This window comes from Bidens hawaiensis, unplaced genomic scaffold, assembly GCF_021521415.1.
Source record: "Bidens hawaiensis isolate Kalapana, Puna unplaced genomic scaffold, B.hawaiensis_p1.1 tig00044063_1, whole genome shotgun sequence".
Classification (NCBI taxonomy): Eukaryota; Viridiplantae; Streptophyta; class Magnoliopsida; order Asterales; family Asteraceae; genus Bidens; species Bidens hawaiensis.
In genome coordinates this window covers 38,046-58,175 of record NW_027497807.1, presented here as the reverse complement: position 1 = coordinate 58,175, position 20,130 = coordinate 38,046, and the positions used below count along the sequence as shown (strand labels likewise).

Genomic DNA, 20,130 nt, shown 5'->3' with positions numbered 1-20,130 from the left:
CAAACTGTTTTCTACCGTAACCTTTTAAAGACCACCTCTGATTTACCTGAACATGTGACTAGTATCATTTAATTTGGCTCATAAAACAACCACAAATACAGCTTCTAAGTCTGTCATGGTGGTTGCTCTTGTGATGGAACTTTGTCGTTGTCGATTTAATTTGTGGAACTAGAATGGTATCTCTCAAAATGGGACATGAACTATAAAAGTGCTGATTTTACATTCCACGTGATGTGCTTGTGGTCCTGTCAAACCTTTGCTTAGTTGTTTGTTTTTGTGGGACACAACAGCTGGAGTACCTCAGCCAATCAGAGCTCACACTTGATACATACACTGATGCAAGTATACAACTCTCAATTATAGATACAGTTACAAGTTACAAGAAGTCACATATATGTTAATAACACTTGTTTGGTACCAAATAAATGATTCATGAAAATAGTTAAGCAACACTATAAAACCGACATCGATCATCGGTCAAAAACCGACATTACATCCGATGAACATGTTTTTGCAACATGAAACATGAACTTTACAAATATATATACTTGCCTAGGCATATGCAAATATATATATTCCTTTCCTTAATTGTATGTATTATATCAAAATATTATCAACAACTTTACAATATAACAGACTCCCTAATTCATCATGCCAATGGTTTTCTTGCAATGTACAACCGCCTCATGAATCGAGCCCTCGGAATCACAAGATCTTCTAAGATTATCCGCCCCGCTTGTCCTAGAACCCGAAGCGCTTGAACATTCCCAATTCTCAACTCCTTTTACTTTGCTACTATGCTCGGTCCGTCCACGTGTCATTCTACACCAAAGTGGCCTAACCAAGTCCAAATACTTTTGAATTATTATTTTTGGTAACTTGTTACACTTGCGTAATGACACTGATCGGCTTTTACGAAAACGCCCCTCCCTTTGCGTGGTCGGAGAAACAGGAATAGTGTCGGTAGATGATGGACAATGTGGTTTCGAAGGAACCACAATACCGTTTGAGATGAGCTTATCGGCATGTACAAGAGTCATAGGGGTTTGGTAGTTTGGCAATTTGAAATCAAAATCTTGATGAACGAGAAATCGTTTGGAGGGTGTAAGGTTAGGATCCATCTCGATGAAAGACGAGCCATCGAACGAGAGTCTAAAGGAGCGGTTCGGGCTATCAAGGGACGGGTTTCGATTTACTAACCAAGTGTATGAAAAGCTTTCAACAGAGAGTGGTTGTGAATCTTCCATAGATGAAAAAAAATCTAAGTACCAACTGTTTCAATTTCAAAGTGTGGAAGTGGTGGTTATATTTATAAGATATCCTAAACTATATATAACAATAAAAACACAATTATTGTGGTCCTTGCTATAATATAATAAATAAACGACAAATGTGAACCCTACACATGATGCAATGTCGCATATTATGTTTTTTAGTATTAGGAAAGAGCAGGCATTGGTCCCTTACCTTAAAAATATATTGATAACGTGAAGTATAAACCATAAACTGGTATAAGTTAAGAGACATAAATACTTATCTTCACCTAGTGAGAATTTTCAAGTCATATAATTAATAATTATGACATTATTATATAATTAAGACATTTATGATTTTATGATTTTTTTTTGTGCAATAATGTAAACTATTATTAAAGAACAAACGATTTACAATGAAGTGGTAGGTAAGCGGGCAATAAGCTGTGCCGCTACCCCCGTTTCGGATAGCAAACCCAATCATACTAAAAACAAAGTTTTGGTTCTTATGGGCCGATGAATTACTATGCACGAGTTTTTGAACTCTGTTCAGAAGGTCCACGGCATTCGGAGCTAAGAAACTAAATGTGTCAAAAGCAAAGGGGATAAACACATGTTGATTCTCTAAACAAGCTTTCTCGTATTTAACAAACATTACCCGATGCCGCCTTTATGAATGAAAATTACACGTTAGTAAAATAATCCAAATTAACTTATTTTGTTTTTAACTAGTTTTTTCTACCGGCGCGTTGCGCCGGGGTAGCTGGCAAAACCCCAGCGTTGAAACACAGACATCAGTAAAATCCAAGCTTACGACGATGAAGCAACACGAATTTGGTCGGTTTTGATTACATAAGTTAACGATACCAAAACTAAAAAACGAAAAAAAATATATAAAAAATGAGGTGGACGAACGACCAGTTTTTTTTGGGGGGGGGGGTTGTCCGTCAGTAAACTTGCGCGTTAGTAAAACCCGAGCGTTGTCGGTCATGTGCTTTAAATACGGTCACGAGTCTGCGTGAACTCCGTCGGTTTTTTTCAAGTTTGTTATGGTACCGAAACTAAAACAAAACCAAAAAAATTAACATTTGTCGGTTTCCATTACATTTATTGTGTTAACCGAACCAAAATTTATTAACCAATACGGTGCCACCAAGTGGCCTATTATGCCACTTGCGGCACCAAAGTGCTACTTTATATTATAGTAGTAATAGTAATGTAGTTGTGTGGTATAGACTATAGAGGATCCTTTAGAATAAAAATGTCAATAGACCAAAGCAACCAGAAAAAGATGTTGGAATTAATGGCTAAGACATTTGATTTTCCATTCTATTTCTACAAGCTGGGCCCTGGATGGAATCTTGAATTGTAGGAAATAATAGTGTAACCAAATTATATATTCAGCCAACCCTAAAATACAAAAAAGCCGGACATTGGTCCCCCTAGTCTGTCTGGGAGGTAAATGGACATGAATCATGGTAAGATAAAGAAGAAAGAGACTCCAAACCAAATGGTCTTTAAGGACAAAAGCAATCTGTAACCAGATTCATGTTACTTGCACATAAGCAATTATAACTCATTGTCTTCCAAACAACACGCAATGTGCAGAAACCGAATGCCTTAACTCTATTTCAGGTTTATGGCAAAAATTAGAAAGTTGTAATGATGCAAGAGGATGATCTTATCCATGAATGTACTGTAAATGGTATAAGTTTGAGAACAGAAGTAATCAGTGGTATGATTCTAGCTTACTGAAGTTGTCAATTTAAGTTTCAGAAGATAGATTCGACTTACCGGTTATAATATAGGGTGAGGCTAAACATACCCCCTGTATATCTTGAATGTACCCTCAGTGAGTAAAGGTCGAGAGATAGTGTGACAAGTTTAGTAGGGGAAAGGATACATTCAATAGAAACTGTAAGAGGGAGTTTAGGCATATTAACTATAATAGATAATTGATTGATACTAGCAAGGCTTCCCATTTATACAAGGAAAACAACTTAGAATAATCACTCTGACCTCACACAATTCAATTGCTATGTGGCCATATATTGTTGCATGTCATACAAACTAAAGAAAATTTATAAATGCATGTGATTTAAAAAATGCAATGAAAGTTTCTAAAAACATTTTCATGATGTTTCTTTTAAAGGGTTTCATTTTACTTTTCTTAATGGTGCTACTCTATTTTTTGATATTTAATGATTATGAACATAGTGCCTTTTCTATGACCCTATGGCTATAAATATATAAAATATCGAACAGCATGTTGGATATTGTTTGGCAATATAAAAAGGGATATGTTATTCGTACGTATACCTTTTGGTTATCCACACACCCTACATACGATCGTATGGAATCCCACGTTAAAAGGTGTGTGGGTAGGTCAAAGGTGTGTGATAACCAATGCTTATAAAAAAGGTGAAGATGCTATTATACACTAGGAGCATGTTTTACTTTCTTGCGTTTCTATTATGTATCCAGTAATTTTGTCTTCATGTTCAGATTTTCTTTTTTTATTTCTCTTAATAATTTTACACTTAAATCTTGATCACCCATATTTTGTATTTTACAAATTGTCACACTAATAAGTAAGAATATGCCATTGACTAATAACCGGTTTTATAAATTACCTCTATTTGCAATTTTAAAATTTCATTAATATTTTATAACATTATAACCTCTTCAATAAACTGGCTTCAAAATAATTCTTTTATAAGAAAAAAAAATACAAAATACAAAATTCAGTGGTTAAAATGACATAGAAGAGGCTAATTATAAAAAATAATTACTATTAAATCATTCATGCCTATTAAGTAATTATAATAATACTTTAAAACACATATATAAAAAGATAAAATAAAGCCAAAACAAAATGGGAATAAAGCGGAAAAAGGTCTAGAGCTAGAAAGCAGAAAATGATTGAAGAGATAGGTCACAGCAGAGCCCAGTTGGACCCGCAAAACTCACCTTGAAGAGGGACGTCTGCGCAAAGACCAACTGGTTCCGCAGGACCCACCATGCTCAGAGAGATGAAGACCTTACGCGCAGTACGCCAGCTGTTCCCGCAGGAAAAGCCTCCCAGTGGTGAAGTACCCCGCCTGTTCCCACAGCTGCGGATACAAGCCATCAGGGAAGGCTACCCGCACTAATAGCAAGGCTACACGCACAATGCACTAACTCTCAATAATTCAGTAATGTCACCTGAAGAAGGAATGAGCAAGCCGGGAATACCCCCGCCCAAATGAGCCAGTCCGTACGCTTCTGGAGGATCTTTTGTATTATAGCTGCCAAGGTATGGACAAAATAGACAAGATCTGACCAAAGCAGCCCATGAACCAATCACAGGGTGACAGATCACTGACAACAGTACGACGAGGAGCACGCTCTAGTACTTAATGTCACTATCAGCCGCTGCCTACTCACCAACCCTTGTCGTGGCACGTACACAGCCTGCAGTTGGTGGAAAAGGAATAGTACACAGCCAGCCATGTCACTATCAGCCGCTGCCTACCCACCAACCACCAGCATGGCACGTGCGTAGCCCACAGTTGGTAGAAAAGGAATATTATACAGCTGGCTGTACCTGATTGGAAACCTACCTTCGGCTATAAATACTCCAACACATTGGAACGGTATCATATCTTATCTTATACCATCACAGATCTTATCTGCTCTAGCTATTTCTCTTAATATACACTTATATTCAGAGCAATCTAGTCTGATTCTCACGCCGGAGGGTGGTCACAAGGAGGTACCCCCCCTTCTCAGTGACGAGCTCACGGTGTCTGTTTTGCAGGTCATCAGAAGAATAACCATCTTTGTCGGACCTAACCCTCGTGGGAAACATCTACTTGACCCTAAGATTATCCGTAATCTGCCGGGGTCACTTAGTGTTTCTTCAATGATAATTCGGAATATTGGTGCCCGTAACAAATGTTTTAGGTGTCATATTCATTCTTGGATAAGAACAACTATATTAATATTAATATATTATATACTTGTTTATTAAATATTGAATTATAAAAGTCTATCAATCACATTATCTTCTACTATGCCAGTTAATGGTTTCTAATCAACTTAAGTGAAACCCAACCTAAGTTTTTGAAAGCAAGATAATATAAGATTATAATCGATATGTATAAGGTGTGGAGTGAATTTAATTCAATGGAGCTTGCACGTGAGAACTTGCACATATTAGACGAGACTTGCGACAATAGCACAATATTAGATGAGACTCAAGGCAATAATGCAATGATTTCAGCACTTAGTAAACACTGTGTATGTGTTGCTTGCATATATATATATATATATATATATATATATATATATATATATATATATATATATATTCTTTAACTGGTGACAAAACGCATATAATATATAAAAATAAAGTACAACCAAACCGGGCCTAACAAGTAACTAGCCCATGGCCCAAAGACAACCACCAAAAATCACCACAGACACTTACAAACGTACCTAGTTACACTTTAAACATACACAAATTCTTATCACGTTTTCCGTTATAACCTCAAGCCATTAAACACCATATTATACTTGCATATTTAAGATCATGTGCTCCACCCTACCCCTCACCAACCATCTAATGTGGGGATACAATTTTTATTTTATTTATGTGTGTTCTTTTATAAAGATTCGATAAACTCAAATAGTAAAATAAAACTTTAGTAGCAATTTAATTTATACTTATACGGTTTTTTTTTTTAATTTGAAAGGTCAAATATTATTAAAAACAAAAGACTACTTACAAGACACAAGTCCAAAAGCAAACGTAAGAAAATTACAAACAAAATAAAGCGATTAATACGAGGGAAACAACCATTAAATTGGGAAATCAAACTTGATATATTTACATAGTTAACAGATTGTTGTTTTAACTTACAATTTGACCTAAAAACTGAGTAGAACAATTAAACACCTATTTATAAAACCAAGTGTAGCACAGGATGGGGACGCCACTTGTTTCCACATCAGCTCCAAATTTTCGTTAAACCAAAATAGAGTGTGTTGGAGGGCGTAGTAGAGGGAAGAAGCACCAATGGATTAACGGGCTAAGGGGCACCTTTTGTGGGGCCAGCCTACCCATCACGCATTTTTATATATCTATATATAAAAAGATTAAATTATAATTGTGGTGTTAATTAAACCAATATGAGGTTTTTTTGTGAAAAATTATTGAGAGCTCCCATCCTTACATACAGTTTTCACTTTTCATTTAAACAAGTACTCGTGATCGATTGATTCTCTCTCAACTTTTAGAGGTGCACAAAAAACCTGGAACCGAACCCGAAAAAAAAGCTGGAATCAGATTTTTTTATGCCCGGGTTTTTACTACCTAAACTCGTACCCAACCCTACCCTTAGGATGCAAATAGAGTATGCATTTCAGTATGGAACCAGACCCGATTTGTATCTAGTAATACTAGAAAATCGGCACCGGTTCCATACCTGGAACCGTTCAATTATCCAATCTATACCTGAAAAAAGTACAGGTCCTTTAAAAAGCCAATCTATGCACGAAATATAACAGGGAAAATCACGAAACTAGGGATTTTTTCAATACTCGAAAATAGGATATTCAAATGCTCGATGCTATACCCGACCCGAACCAAATTCATAGGCTATACACCCTGTTATACCTGAAGGAACCAAGTATAAGAAAAACCCAAATTTGTGTTTGTGCACCTGTCTCTATTTTGGGTTACATAAAACGTAGCCCATTGACAAACGTGAAGAGTAAACAGGCCCAACTCAAGTCTCGTGCTTGTATATATCAACACGTAACAACTTGCAAATCCACAGCAGCTGCAGAACCCAACTTTTAGGGTTTATCATAAACAACAATGCCGAAGCACTACAGGCCTGCCGTAAGTTGGTTGATATCAAATTAGCAGCTGATTAATTACAAAAATCGATTAATCTGTTGATGGTTTTGCACAGGGGAAGAAGAAGGAAGGCAACGCCGCTAGATACATCACTAGGTCTCAAGCTGTTAAGTACCTTCAAGTCAGTCTCTCTGTTTTCAGGTTCGAATATTTGCTGCAGATCCTATTTGTATAGATATATGTTGATGCAATGGTAAGAGTTGATTGGAATTGATAGTTATTTAGGTAACTGAACCAACTCAACGTAAAATCAACTCCTATTTGATTAACATAAACTGAACTAATTATAAACAACAAATGCAGTTTTACATTCAAAATCAATCAAAGTTGTGACCTAAGCATTTAACACCGAAAAATATCGGGTTATCGGACGGTGAGATATCGGTAATTTTAATATCATGTAGAATTTATATATTTAGCACTTTAACACTAACAACTCAGTATATTCACCTGCTATCAACAATTATCCTTAACTTGCAAAACACTAACAATTGTAGCAAGTAGGAGCTGATTAAGACTCAAACCACCAACATTAAACACTAAAAGTTGAAAATTAAGACTTAAAACACCGATATCCAGAATATCAGGAATATTTGTGATATATCGGTACCAATATTCTGACCGATATTTTACGTGAGGATCGTTAACCGAGATACCACCGAAATACCATCAAGATTGACTGCATAGGTTGTGACTTGTGACTAACCTTTATCTTCTCTAAAGAAGCTTACAGGGTCTTTCTGCTTGGCTTCTTTGACCACTGCATAGTGCATACCACATAACCCATTAATCATTCAATATTAAACAAAAGTATTCAAAAATAACTAAAGAAATATTTTTTTTTACTGTGAAACAAAAACTTTCCCTCCCAAAATTTGTAAATTGATCATTGATTTTAGTAACATGGTGAAACAAAAACTTACCCACATGACCCATAAGCAATATACTACATTGATTTGAGTCAAAAGAACAATAAATTAGTATAAATTCATGATTTTGTAGTTATGTTCTAGTTTTACATTACAGCAGTTGCTGTTAGTATTTTTTTTAACAAGCAAACACGCACCTGAGTACTATTGATCACTCATGGTGTTGGGACCTTCATTGATGGGTTCTGCAAATTGTCTTCTAGCTTGTTTTCATCTAATAACAAAAAGGCCAAACAACGTCCGAGTGCACACTATCAATACTTTCTATAGTGACATCTAAAAACATGAACTAGATAAAGAGAATTGCAACATGTGTGGGTCAAGACAATCGCACCCACACAAAAAACCATCCATCATGACCATTAAACATGTACACTGATAATGTACGCGCATAACCACTTTTCTGCTGTTATGCATTTTATTCTACTATTTATTTTGGATGTATTTGTTTGGCTACAATTAGCACACACACAACCACTTTTTTTTCCGTGAAGGTGTTTAGTTACTAATAATTTTAATGTTTTTGGGCGCTTGATTCAATAGGAGATTATGTATCTTCAAAGGCGTGTTCCCACGGGACCCAAAGAAAAAGGTGAAGGGAAACCACCATACTTATTATCACATGAAGGATATATTGTTTCTTAAACACGAGCCACTTCTTGATAAATTTCGTGAGATGCGAGCATATGAGAAAAAGGTCAAGAAAGCAGTGTCTAAGAAGAACAAGGATCTTGCTGAGCGGTTGTTGACAAGAAAGCCTACTTATACTCTTGATATGCTTATCCGAGAGAGGTAGGTCTGAGCATATTCAGTATTTAAAATTTTTACTTGCTGTTTTAGTTTCCTGTAACCTGTCACTATATGATATGTGATATTGTGTTTGGCTTTAGATATCCAAAGTTCATTGATGCATTAAGAGATTTGGATGACTGTCTCACCATGGTGCATCTTTTTGCTGCCTTACCTGCTATAGAAAGGGAAAATATTCAAGCAGAAAGAATCCATAACTGTAGAGGGTATGCGTTGTCACGTCGATACTATAATCATGATTTTCTTTTAGAAAAATTTATAATGGTCTATATGTTTCATTAGGTTAAGCCTCGAGTGGCAAGCATATATCTCTCGCACACATAAATTGCGAAAGGCTTTCATATCAGTGAAGGGAATCTATTATCAGGTACAATGATTCTGACATACAGTTTTTTTTTCTTTTTTTGTGTTTGTGTTTGTGTTTGTAATTTGACTAACTTGTCGTTCATCAAATAATATGTGTCTAGGCGGAAGTTGAAGGCCAAAAAGTAACATGGTTGACTCCTCATGCACTCCAGCAAGTCATGCCTCAAGATGTGGATTATAAGATTATGCTTACCTTCTTGGAGTTTTATGAGGTTTGTGATCATCAATCAAAGTTTCATACTCTGGTTGTATTTCTAACTGTTGCTTATGGATACATTTATTTGACATGCAGACTCTCCTTGGTTTTGTTAATCTTAGACTCTATCATTCAATTAAGTTGAAGTATCCACCTATTCTTGATCCCCGATTGAAAGCTTTAGCGGCAGGTAAGAACCAGAACTTGCTATAATATGATTAAATTGTTGCTGGAGAACTCTTTTGAAATCTTTAAACTTTATGTGTAGATTTATATGCTTTGACAAGATACGCTGATGCTAAAGACAGAGCAGTTGGAACAAATGATGAAGAATCTGAGCTTAGGTTGGCACAACTTCAGGACCAACTTCCTGCTAATGAACCTGGTGCGTTAATGCACCTTGTTGAAGATGTTACTGATGATATTGAAGAAGATGAAGAAACAAAAGCTTGCAAAACACTCTTTCAAAATAAAACATTTTTCTTGGGTCGTGAGGTAAGATTAATGTTTATTATTTTGGCATGCAACAGTTTTCAAAATGTCTGTTGTTTGGTTTTTCAGGTTCCACGAGAATCGTTACTGTTTGTGATTACTGCATTTGGTGGAGTGGTTTCGTGGGATGGTGATGGAGCTCCATTTGAGGAATCTAATCAGGACATTAGCTATCAAGTATGTTTGATGATTGTCATGAATCTTATTTGAAATCAATAGTTCGTCATCTTATGTTAATGTTTTTCTGTAGATTGTGGACAGGCCGACTCAAAGCCACCGGTTTATTTCAAGAGACTATATTCAGCCACAATGGGTATTTGATTGCATAAACGCACGGATCATACTACCGACTGAAGAGTACATGGTTGGGAAGTATGTTTCAAAAACACCCCTCTTTTTTAGTACTTTGAATAGTTATTTATATTTTGGATATTAATACATTTTGTGTTAAATAGGGTTCTACCACCACATTTGTCACCATTTGTTGACAACGAAGCAGAAGGGTATGTACCTGAATATGCAGAAACCATAAAAAGGCTTCAATCAGCCGCAAGAAAAGAAATTCTTCCAATGCCTGGTGGCGAACAAGATGGTCTTGAGAGTGCCCAGAATCTACTTGCTGAAGGGGTCATTGACAGGACAAAAGCTAAAGAAGCTGATGAAAGAAAACGAAAGGTTGCTCTTTTTTTAATAAATTTTTTTATTTGAAAGTGTTACTAAACGTGTCAGTGTTTTCAGATGGCACTTGAAGAAAAGAAGTATCATGAGGAACTAAAGAGGGAAATGATAGGAATGCAGCACACGCAAGATTCTAACATCGACGAGATTAAGAACAATGGTGAGGATGAAGCAGGGCCATCATCACGACAGCTTGCTGAGGATGATGACAATATGGCCATGGTTTCAATGTCCCGTAAAAAGAGAGGACTTTTGCAAGCCATGAAGGTAAGTTTAATATATTAAATAGTTATAGAAGCGAAGTTGATATGCCACGTCCTTTTCATTCTAAGAAAGGCCAAAAGTGGTTTTTTTTGTTATAGTTATCTACATTTTACATTTACATAATAACGCTGGTTTGCTTTTTCAGATAGCAAACGAAAGGAAAAGGGCAAACGTGGAAACACTCGAGACAAGGAAGAAAAATCGCAAAAAGAACAAGGGAAAAGAATCGGAGTGAAAGCTGCTATATGAGTCATGTGCTGCTTATGCAAGTGGTGAATTAGTTTTTGTAGTTACTTCTTTACTGCATGTTCTTAGCTGTTTTGGGGAATTGTTATTTTTATTTATCATACTCCGTTTCTTTTGGAACTTGGTTGAAATTTGGTATTTTGAATTCCCTTGTTACAAACACTGGTAGCTCATAACCTAGCAAAGTCTTGATCTTCTTTTCAATCTACTCATCGAGACTAAACTATTTCGAAATAATCTGAATATATCAGGAGTCAAACCAAGAGAATATGGTTGTCTGTCAGGTCGAGCAGGCTAATGGGCCAAGACTTGTCAATTTGATTTGATTTAAGACAAAAAAACTGAGTATATCATGAGTTGCATATGTGATAAAACAACAGTAGTTTAGTTATCTGGCTGTTAGGAAAGAGAGCATCAACAAAATCACATTAACTGAATCTGTAAACGGGTACATGAATTACAAGTTTGAAGAGTATGTTTGGCGGCAAAGGTTGGTGAACCATTGTGCTAGGCCGGCTTATTTGCAGCCCCAAACGTAATGGCCACAAGCGATTTGCAAATTTTGAAGAAAAAATATCCGTAGTTAGGCTTGGATTAGAGCATTTACAATGGTATTCCCATCTCATCCACATAATTCAACTTAAGATACGCAATTATCCCGAGAATTCGTTCTCTTTTTAAAAGCGTCATACATCCAATTCCTCATTTCCATAATCATTTAAATTATAATTTTTTCCACTCACATCCACTAAAAAATAAAAAAATATAGAATAGTTAGTGAACCCCAAAATATAAAGTTTAGTTAAAATTTTCATATAATTTTGGGGTATGCAGGGACTCCAATGCACGAGTAAAATTAAGCAAATAGGGGCTCCATAGTTGATAGCTCGATAATCTTTACTGAAATATAATAAAAAAATTATATATCAATTACTAATACCAAACAGTATCTTTGTACAAGTATAAAAATAAATAGCAAATTGTATGAGAAAAACTACTTCATAAGATCTATGAAAACAAAGGCATTCCAAAGGCTATGTAAAAGCATTGATGGCACTAAGTTTCTTGACCGTGCATAAACCGTGCCCATTACTATCCCAAGAAACACAAGCGGTAGCATTCTCTGCATATTGAAATGAGCTAACGCAAACGCTACAGAACTCACCATTATCGAGCACCATAAAGGCATGTACCTCGTCAAAGAGGGAAGAAGAAACCCTCTAAACACAATCTCCTCCCAAACTGGAGCACAAACCGAGACAACAGTTGCATAAAGCGCCATTGCCACAGGATCTCGTGCTACAATTGATTGTTCAACGTTTGATACCGTTACTGGAGCGAGAGGAAGCATTGGCAGTAGATTAAGGTTGACTTGTGAAAGACAGTTGACCAATGGGAACATGAGACATCCTAGGCCCACATCAAATAACCATATTCCTTTCAAGCTAAATTTAAACCAATCTGGTGAAAGAGGACGGAATGGTGCGAGGCAACGGTGGAGGATTGCGATCCCTGCAACGCCTTCCGCCACGTCTGTCAAAAGACTGTATAATGCTTGGCCTCTGTATGTTAAGGTCTCTTTTCTGAACCGGCTATGTGAGCTAAAAATGGTATTATCCAAGACCCTACCAACCAGAACGAGGCAATCCAAAGAAGCATAACCTGTGCATTATTAAAGTTAGTGTTGATTCTTGCTGAAGTGTAGGGGTGCAAACAAGCTGAGCAGCTCGTGAGCTACTCAATCTTGGATCAATAAAAAGCTTGAAACGAGCTGAGCCTTTTCAAGCTCAAGCTGAGCCTAAGCCTCAAACACAGCTTGTTTAGTTATTTAGCCCGAGCTCAACCCTTGGGTATTTTTAAGTTTTACCTCTTTTGGACTTCTATGTTTTATTTCGCACTCCACAGCCGGACTTTGGCTTGTTTAAGGTGCTACACAAGCTCGAGCTGAGCTTAGGCTCGTTTAACGTTTTCTCAAAATATATGAAAACAATTAGAAAGCGTATAAAAATTAATTAATAAATAATAAACGAGCCAAGCCCGAGCTTGAAAATACACAACTAACGAGCACGAGCTCGGCTATCCCCCCTTTTCTCTACTGAAGTGAACAATACATAATTGGTTGATGTGGCAGTTGTTTGTCAACTCGAGAAAATTTTATGAGAACTAAAGTAATAAGCGAGAAAAGCAAGCGGTTGAACCTGAAGAATGGTCTTAGCTGTCCACAGGACGGTCCATGGTTCTGTACTAAATATAGCATCTACAGCCTGAAAACAACATACCTGGCTTCATCAATAACCGTCACAACATCAGTAAGTAACTAAGTACCAACTAACTGCAATAATAACCTTCCTGAGTTGTGAAGGCCAATCTTGCGTCACATTTGATCGGTTTGGTTCTTGTTCCACAGAATCTCCTTCTCCTCCCGTATCAGGAATACCATAATCCAAGCTTTCGTCTTTAAAGCATGAGAACCGCCAGTTCTACAATAACATTAAACCCCTAACCGGTTCAAAGAAATATCAAGCTTAACTTTGCTACTCATCAATTGCCTTGTTGCAAAGATAAACAAAGACTCAACTACCAGAAAGTGAATACCATTTCATTCATTATTTATCTACAAGAAATTGAACATCATTTCCTTAATTAAGTAAAAACGCATTTGAGTAATAATGCATATGTCTTCAAAAAGACCATATCGAGCATAATTCTGCTTTTGTTTCAGCTTTGGTTCAAATTATTTGTGAAATGATGGTAATAACGAGTTCAACAGAACATGAATCCACGATCATACTATACATAATACATACACCTAATACGGGCCACATATAACTTTACTAAAAACGACCTACGTGAGTGTTCTTTCTGAAGTCATACTGGTGGTATGATGTAAAAATTTGCTTTATAGTTTATATAATGTTACAGTACTACATGCCTCTGATTCGCAAAAGTCATAAGGCCGTATATCAAGGCTGGCTATGAGGCAGGGCTGGGTGGTTGACCGACCCCGGCCCGACACCCCGATAGGCCTGATTTTTTTTAAACTATATATTTTTTCAAAAAAAAATGTATTCTTAATGTTTAAACTCGATTACTCACTAACTTAAAGCCCAAATAGTTTTCTGCATTCGGCCCAAAAAGTTTTCACGATTCTCGAAGGCACCCCGCCGTATATCCTCATAGGCCCCAATGTAACATAACACTGTTGTGCAGTTTTGATGGTAGTGTGACATAGCATTACCCTTAAATTAAATAAAAAGTAAGTAGCATCACTAAAATTACTGTGTATATGCAAAATATGAAAAATGACAATAAGGGAAACTAACTGATTTATAAGCACAGCTCAATCATGTGGGCAGGAAATTAAGAGTTATAAGTAGAATTTAAAATAATATATAGTTCAGATGAGTTAAGTTTAGACGACTTACATGTCTTGAAGAATAAAAACTTAAGATGCAGAGTGAAGTATTATTACAATAGGGTTTATATGTCATATGCTTGGGTGTTGTTGTAGAAGAAAGTGATGGGCGAAAAGAAAGAGCGTGACATATTGGTGATGTGCTACTAGTAGTAGACATGGTGTGCCGGAATAATAATATTGTTATGCGTCACATGATGATGAATTCATATTAAATTTATGGTATTAGCGGCGGCGGAGGAGGAAGTTCCGGCGGAAGGTGTTACTGTCTGTGTTTTTGGGTGGCTTCGAATGTTCTAGAATATTAAACGTCATCTAATCCACCATCTATGCTATGCTACGTTACGGGTGCGCGTGGTGCTGTTCGGTTTGATACGATTTTACATTTTAGGCTATAACCAAACTAAAAATTACAATTTTGGTTTTTGGATTTTTGAAATCATTCGATTTTTTCGGTTTCGGTTCGGTTTCGATTTTTATCATTTAAACTTGAAAATTTTAGGCCGGATAAAAAGTTAGACTGAAAACAATGAATTTAGGTCAAATAATTTTGTTGATTTTATCTAAGTGACTGTTATACGCTTGGTAAAAAAATATATGACTTGTATATTTATTAAATTCTTGTAAATTACTTAAAATTAAAAAGCAAATACAAAAATATAGAAATTCAGTTTGGGTTTTTCGATTTTTATTACATGCAAAACCAAAACTGAACCATAAGTTCGGTTTTCACAAAAACATAAAATCAAACAATCGGTTTTTGTTTCGGTCCGATTTTTTTTGTTTCTAAATTGTTTTATTTTTTTTTTTTTGGTTTCTTGCACGCCGGCTATCTATTTTGACTTACTACTTTTTAGATTATGTAGCATGAATAAACCTCTACTGAAGCCATATGAGCCTATTGTGGTTTTGAGGAGCAGGACTTTAGTGAGTGTCCTTTTGTTTTTCATTTAATGTTCCGACACTATAAAATAACAATATAAGATAATTTTCTAATAAAAATTTGAAAATATATATAATATGGAGTCCAGATATCACACCAAACACAATAATCCTTGGGTTTAATTCAAGCCCATAAACATCAAGCAAGCATAATTACCTAAAAACAAAGAAACCATTGTGGCTCTTTAACACACACACATCTTTGGGTTTAATTCAAGCCCATAAACATCAAGCAAGCATAATTACCTAAAAACAAAGAAACAATTGTAGCTCTTTAAAAAAAAAAAAAAAAAAGAGAAGAAAAGGAGAATAAAGCTTCCAAAAATGTTGGGTATCAAGGGAGTAAAACAATGGGTAGTAGGTAAGGAGCAACGCCCCCAATAACCTGTCACAACACATGGTCTTAGCAATTGCAATGTCTAATGACATGATGGTTGACGCTTGAGATTTTATCGTCTTGTATTTCAAATTTGACTAAAATCATTTTCTCATAGTGATGGGTTCTAGGTGAATCTGGAATGTCAAAATTGGTATGGATAGTTGGCATCCCGTCTCAGAAAGCTCACTTGGGTACGAGGATAGTTTTAAACGCAGTTCAAAAAAGAGGTTTAATATTGTTAACAAATAATTTCGTATAAATTAATAAAGGACTAGTATTTTAGTACCCCGCGCATTGCGCGGGTAGGTGACAAGGAAAATAACCGCAATCGTTTTGGGAATCAGTTGACTATCGTCTTAGAAAAACTAACCCGAACTATTCAAGAGAAACGAAAACAAAATACATGCAAAAAAAAGTAAAATGATGTACCATGCAACACGTGTCTATAATGTAATTTAGCCACAACTTCTAGCGAGGATAATGTTTGTTGGTTACAAAGTATATACTCGATGATCTAGGATGCTTTTGACTTTCAAGAGTCTTACAAACATCAAACCCCCTAATTTCGAGCTTCAAAATCCTATTTACATTATAATGTGTAACATAACTTATTTTGCTTCATACAAAGTGTCACAAATGATTATTACTTGCATATTCTTTACCTACAATAATAAACACACTAGGTTAGATCCCGTGTTATACACGGACGAAAAATATATGGAACTTATGTGTGTGTGTGTTATATACATTTTAACAAATTGCAAACGTCAGATAATCTAGCATTATTATTATAAGGTATCACATTGTTACTTTAGTTAAAAGAACCCAACATACAAAGACAAATAGAGAAAAATAACAATTTAAAATATAATTCTAAGTTATGCCATATATTTCTTACTTATACCATGAAACAAAAAACACATATTGGTTAAAACTTCATCATCTACGAAAGTCATATGTTGTGAACTATGAAGCGTAAACATGTAAATGTTGTAACATAAGTTGTGTGTTATAAAAAAACTATTTTTACTGAAATTATAAAACAAAGTATGAATATAACAATGAGCTTAGTTATAATTTTTATTAAATCGCGTGTTTGATAAAACAACAATATAATTCAAACCTTGTGACTTAAACCACTATTTCAATCCAAACATCCAGTCAAACGTTCATAAATAATTTCCCAAAATCTAAAAAAAATATATAAAACAAAGTCTCAAAATTTAAAAAAATAACAATGAAAACAAGTAATTGTCTTTATTACTCAATAAATAATGATTATATTAATTTATTTTGAAACTTTCTTCAACTTAGGAGTTAATGTTTAAAATTAATGTTCAAATTAGCATGTGAAAATTATATAAACATAAAATTAATGAGTTAGAAGCCTATACGGGCATGCTAGTTGAATGCCATATAAAAACCTTATATTGCCTTAATAGTATAGCAAGATTTAATTATTACTTGCATATTCTTTACCTACGATAATAAACAAATCTCAAATTATACAAAACATCACAATTAAATGCAATTGAAAATTACCAACAACCCCAATAAAACACAAAGTGAACAAAATAAGAACCAAAACAACAAATAAACAATTAAATCACCCGATCAAAAGCAAAAAAAAGATTGTACCACTTTATACAAGTGTGGGAAACGTAAATAACCGAACAACAAAGAGTCAAATAAACTATGGCTGCAACATACGTTGCCATGCCAAATATCAGGCATCATCAAAGCCTAGATGAAAAGCCATGTTACTGTCACATGCAGCTGAAAATCACACCCATGAATAATCAAACACATGTAACATTATTCTCATCGCCAACAAAGCCACAGGCAGTTCCGGCATGGCTGCAACTGAAGTTGCCATGCCAAGTGGCAGGCCACCATCATCGTTGGCTAACCCCTCAACAAAGAGAAAGAAAAAGATATCCCACCACATTCACTATTGGTGGACGAAAGCCATTGTCTCCATCATTACCGTCGCCAAGAGTTCCAAAATGGAACCCGACGACTGTCCCAATCGTCGGCAGCACACAAATCAGATCTGCATTCCACACACGCGGAACCCGACAATTGTCCCATGTACAACTTTCTTTGCACAAAAGTTGTAGTGTTATATATATATATATAACTCATTTGAGTTGTGAAAACCCGCGAAAACCCTATTTAACATCGGTTTTTTTTTTTGTTACATGTAATATATGTTGTAACATTTAATATAAAACATCGAAACATCAAAAAAAATGTTTTGCTATTTTTTAACATTTTTTTACTAATTTTTATATATGCTTTCAGGAGAGAGAAAAAGTTGTATTTATTTTTACATTTTTTATTCACTTTAATTGTAGACCACAAGATTTAAATATTAATTAAAAACATGTGGTTGAGAATAGTTTCTAGAGTTTTTACAACTCAAGTGGGTTTTCATTCTATACTTAGCCATATATATATATATAATTATGTGAATGTTGCATGTTATATTTTTCATCGTTTCATGAGAGTAGGTCATTTTCTTGATTTCTTTATATTAACTTAGAGAAACATATTAATAAGATAGATAATAGTCAGGTGTTCGCACGCTGTAGTGGGGAATAACACTTAAAGGTTGTTAGCGATCTAAGCCTAGCCAAGCCAAGGCTAGCTCGAGTAGAACTTTGTATTGAGCTGACTCAGCTCAGCTCGAAATTATAGCTGAAATCTTAAACTCGAGTTCGTCTTGATTATTGTGATATTTATATAACTAGTATTTAGAACCTGCGCGTTGCGCGGGTTGTCGTTAAGCCAAATGTTTACTTGCAAAATTTAGAGTTATTTAGCGAAACAACAATGACAGTACCAAGTCAAGACACGGATCAAGCTTGATGCCCTTTACAAGTTATTTCAAAACTTTACTTTTCATCTCTTTTTCAATCTTCAAATTCGATTTTCAATTAAATCAACGTACAATTTCATTATGCAAATTGGCACATTTAAAAAAAGAATTATAATGCATTCTATTTGCTAATTACATAGAAAACAAATGCCTAAATTTAGATACATAAGGAAAGTCACATTTTCATCAGCCACTGCAGTTGCATTGCACATCTTCTCACATAGATTTGAATGTAATCTCAAGTGGCATGGTAACTTCATGGTTAATGTCAACTGTAAAAAGCAAATGAAAAAACTCAAGAAGCGACATAGCCAGAACCAATTGTGGACTTCTTCCATCAATTAGCGCATTGTGGCGAAGTGTTGAAGTCGCTAGCCAAACTTGGAACGTTTAGACACTTGTCGGCATTAACGAAAACTAACAAAACGCTCAGATAAAATCATCACAACCTTTTAACATATTGATAAATAATATTCAAAAGATAGCAGAAATAACCTATTAGGCGGATGTAAAATATCACATCGCTGGCTCAGATGAGTGCATTAGAATGCAAATGGCTGCAAAAGAGTTTTGTACTCCGATTATGCCTCGCCAAGATGTGATTCTTCATAGAAAACATCATCATAGCTTCTTAAGCAAATAGAGACAGCCTCTTACAGAGGTGAATCGAAATAATCGACTCCTGTAGCAGTCCCATTCAAAATATTAACGAAAAGAATGCCAACAATAGAATACAATTCTGAATCAGAATAGTTCATAAGTCAGCAGTTGACTGCAAAAGAATAAATAACACATATAAATATTATTTATATAAAATTAGATAGTTTCACATACCATACCAAGAAAGCAATAGAGATCCAACCTGTTGTACCATCGAGCGTCAATCGCCAAGGCTCAGATCTCTAAGTGGGGGATCAAATGGCTGGAAATTCACAATTGCATAGTTCATGACCAGACCTTCCGGATCTTTCCATGCCACAATACGAATCCTATAATCGATAGAATAAATCGATCATCATAGCCATCACAGCCTTCATATTAAGTGGCGCATGAACAAATCGACATTAGTAAAATAACATATTACCATGTAAATTACTTTCAAACTACCTTTGATTGCCAATCGCGGGCTTTTAGCTACTGGCATTTCATCTAATACCTCTCGAGCAAGAAATGTGGTTGACAAAACATAAAATGACAAACATTAAACAAACATGTGTGACAAAATCTATAATTAATTCTTGGTGTATATTCACTTTACTATTCATGTAATTAACAATTTAAACAAATGTTATAACTATCTTGCAAATAATAATAGCACAACAAATATAGTGTCAAAAATCAGTCGTTACAAACCAAGCATTGTATCATCCGTTA

The 20,130-nt window shown here is 35.3% G+C and overlaps 2 protein-coding genes and 1 pseudogene across 3 annotated transcripts; 1 reads left to right on the top strand and 2 right to left on the bottom strand.

Moving 5' to 3' along the window:
* Positions 1-641: 641 nt before the first annotated feature.
* On the bottom strand, positions 642-1,340 carry LOC143594679 (putative membrane-associated kinase regulator 6). The gene has a single exon (XM_077073931.1). It carries the CDS (start codon positions 1,245-1,247, stop codon positions 642-644), a length of 606 nt encoding a protein of 201 aa, XP_076930046.1. The 5' UTR covers positions 1,248-1,340.
* Positions 1,341-7,103: 5,763 nt separating this feature from the next.
* Positions 7,104-11,149, top strand: LOC143594673 (pescadillo homolog). The gene is made up of 13 exons (XM_077073926.1): positions 7,104-7,140; positions 7,214-7,299; positions 8,631-8,879; positions 8,978-9,103; positions 9,180-9,264; positions 9,365-9,475; positions 9,556-9,649; positions 9,728-9,954; positions 10,021-10,128; positions 10,202-10,323; positions 10,407-10,626; positions 10,690-10,896; positions 11,039-11,149. Exons 1-13 carry the CDS (start codon positions 7,117-7,119, stop codon positions 11,126-11,128), a joined length of 1,749 nt encoding a protein of 582 aa, XP_076930041.1. The 5' UTR covers positions 7,104-7,116; the 3' UTR covers positions 11,129-11,149.
* A 982-nt stretch (positions 11,150-12,131) lies between these two features.
* On the bottom strand, positions 12,132-17,823 carry LOC143594671 (uncharacterized; annotated as a pseudogene). The gene is made up of 4 exons (XR_013146378.1): positions 17,665-17,823; positions 13,485-13,619; positions 13,338-13,403; positions 12,132-12,801 (listed from the first exon to the last, which is right to left on the bottom strand). The product of XR_013146378.1 is annotated as an uncharacterized LOC143594671 (transcript).
* Positions 17,824-20,130: the final 2,307 nt, after the last annotated feature.

Excerpts from the sequence above, each read along its gene's own strand:
- LOC143594679 (XM_077073931.1), bottom strand. The coding sequence starts at position 1,247 with ATGGAAGATTCACAACCACTCTCTGTTGAAAGCTTTTCATACACTTGG.
- LOC143594673 (XM_077073926.1), top strand. The coding sequence starts at position 7,117 with ATGCCGAAGCACTACAGGCCTGCC. Across the intron at positions 8,880-8,977 it reads GATATGCTTATCCGAGAGAG|ATATCCAAAGTTCATTGATG; the intron begins GTAGGTCTGAGC and ends GTTTGGCTTTAG. Across the intron at positions 10,897-11,038 it reads GACTTTTGCAAGCCATGAAG|ATAGCAAACGAAAGGAAAAG; the intron begins GTAAGTTTAATA and ends TTGCTTTTTCAG.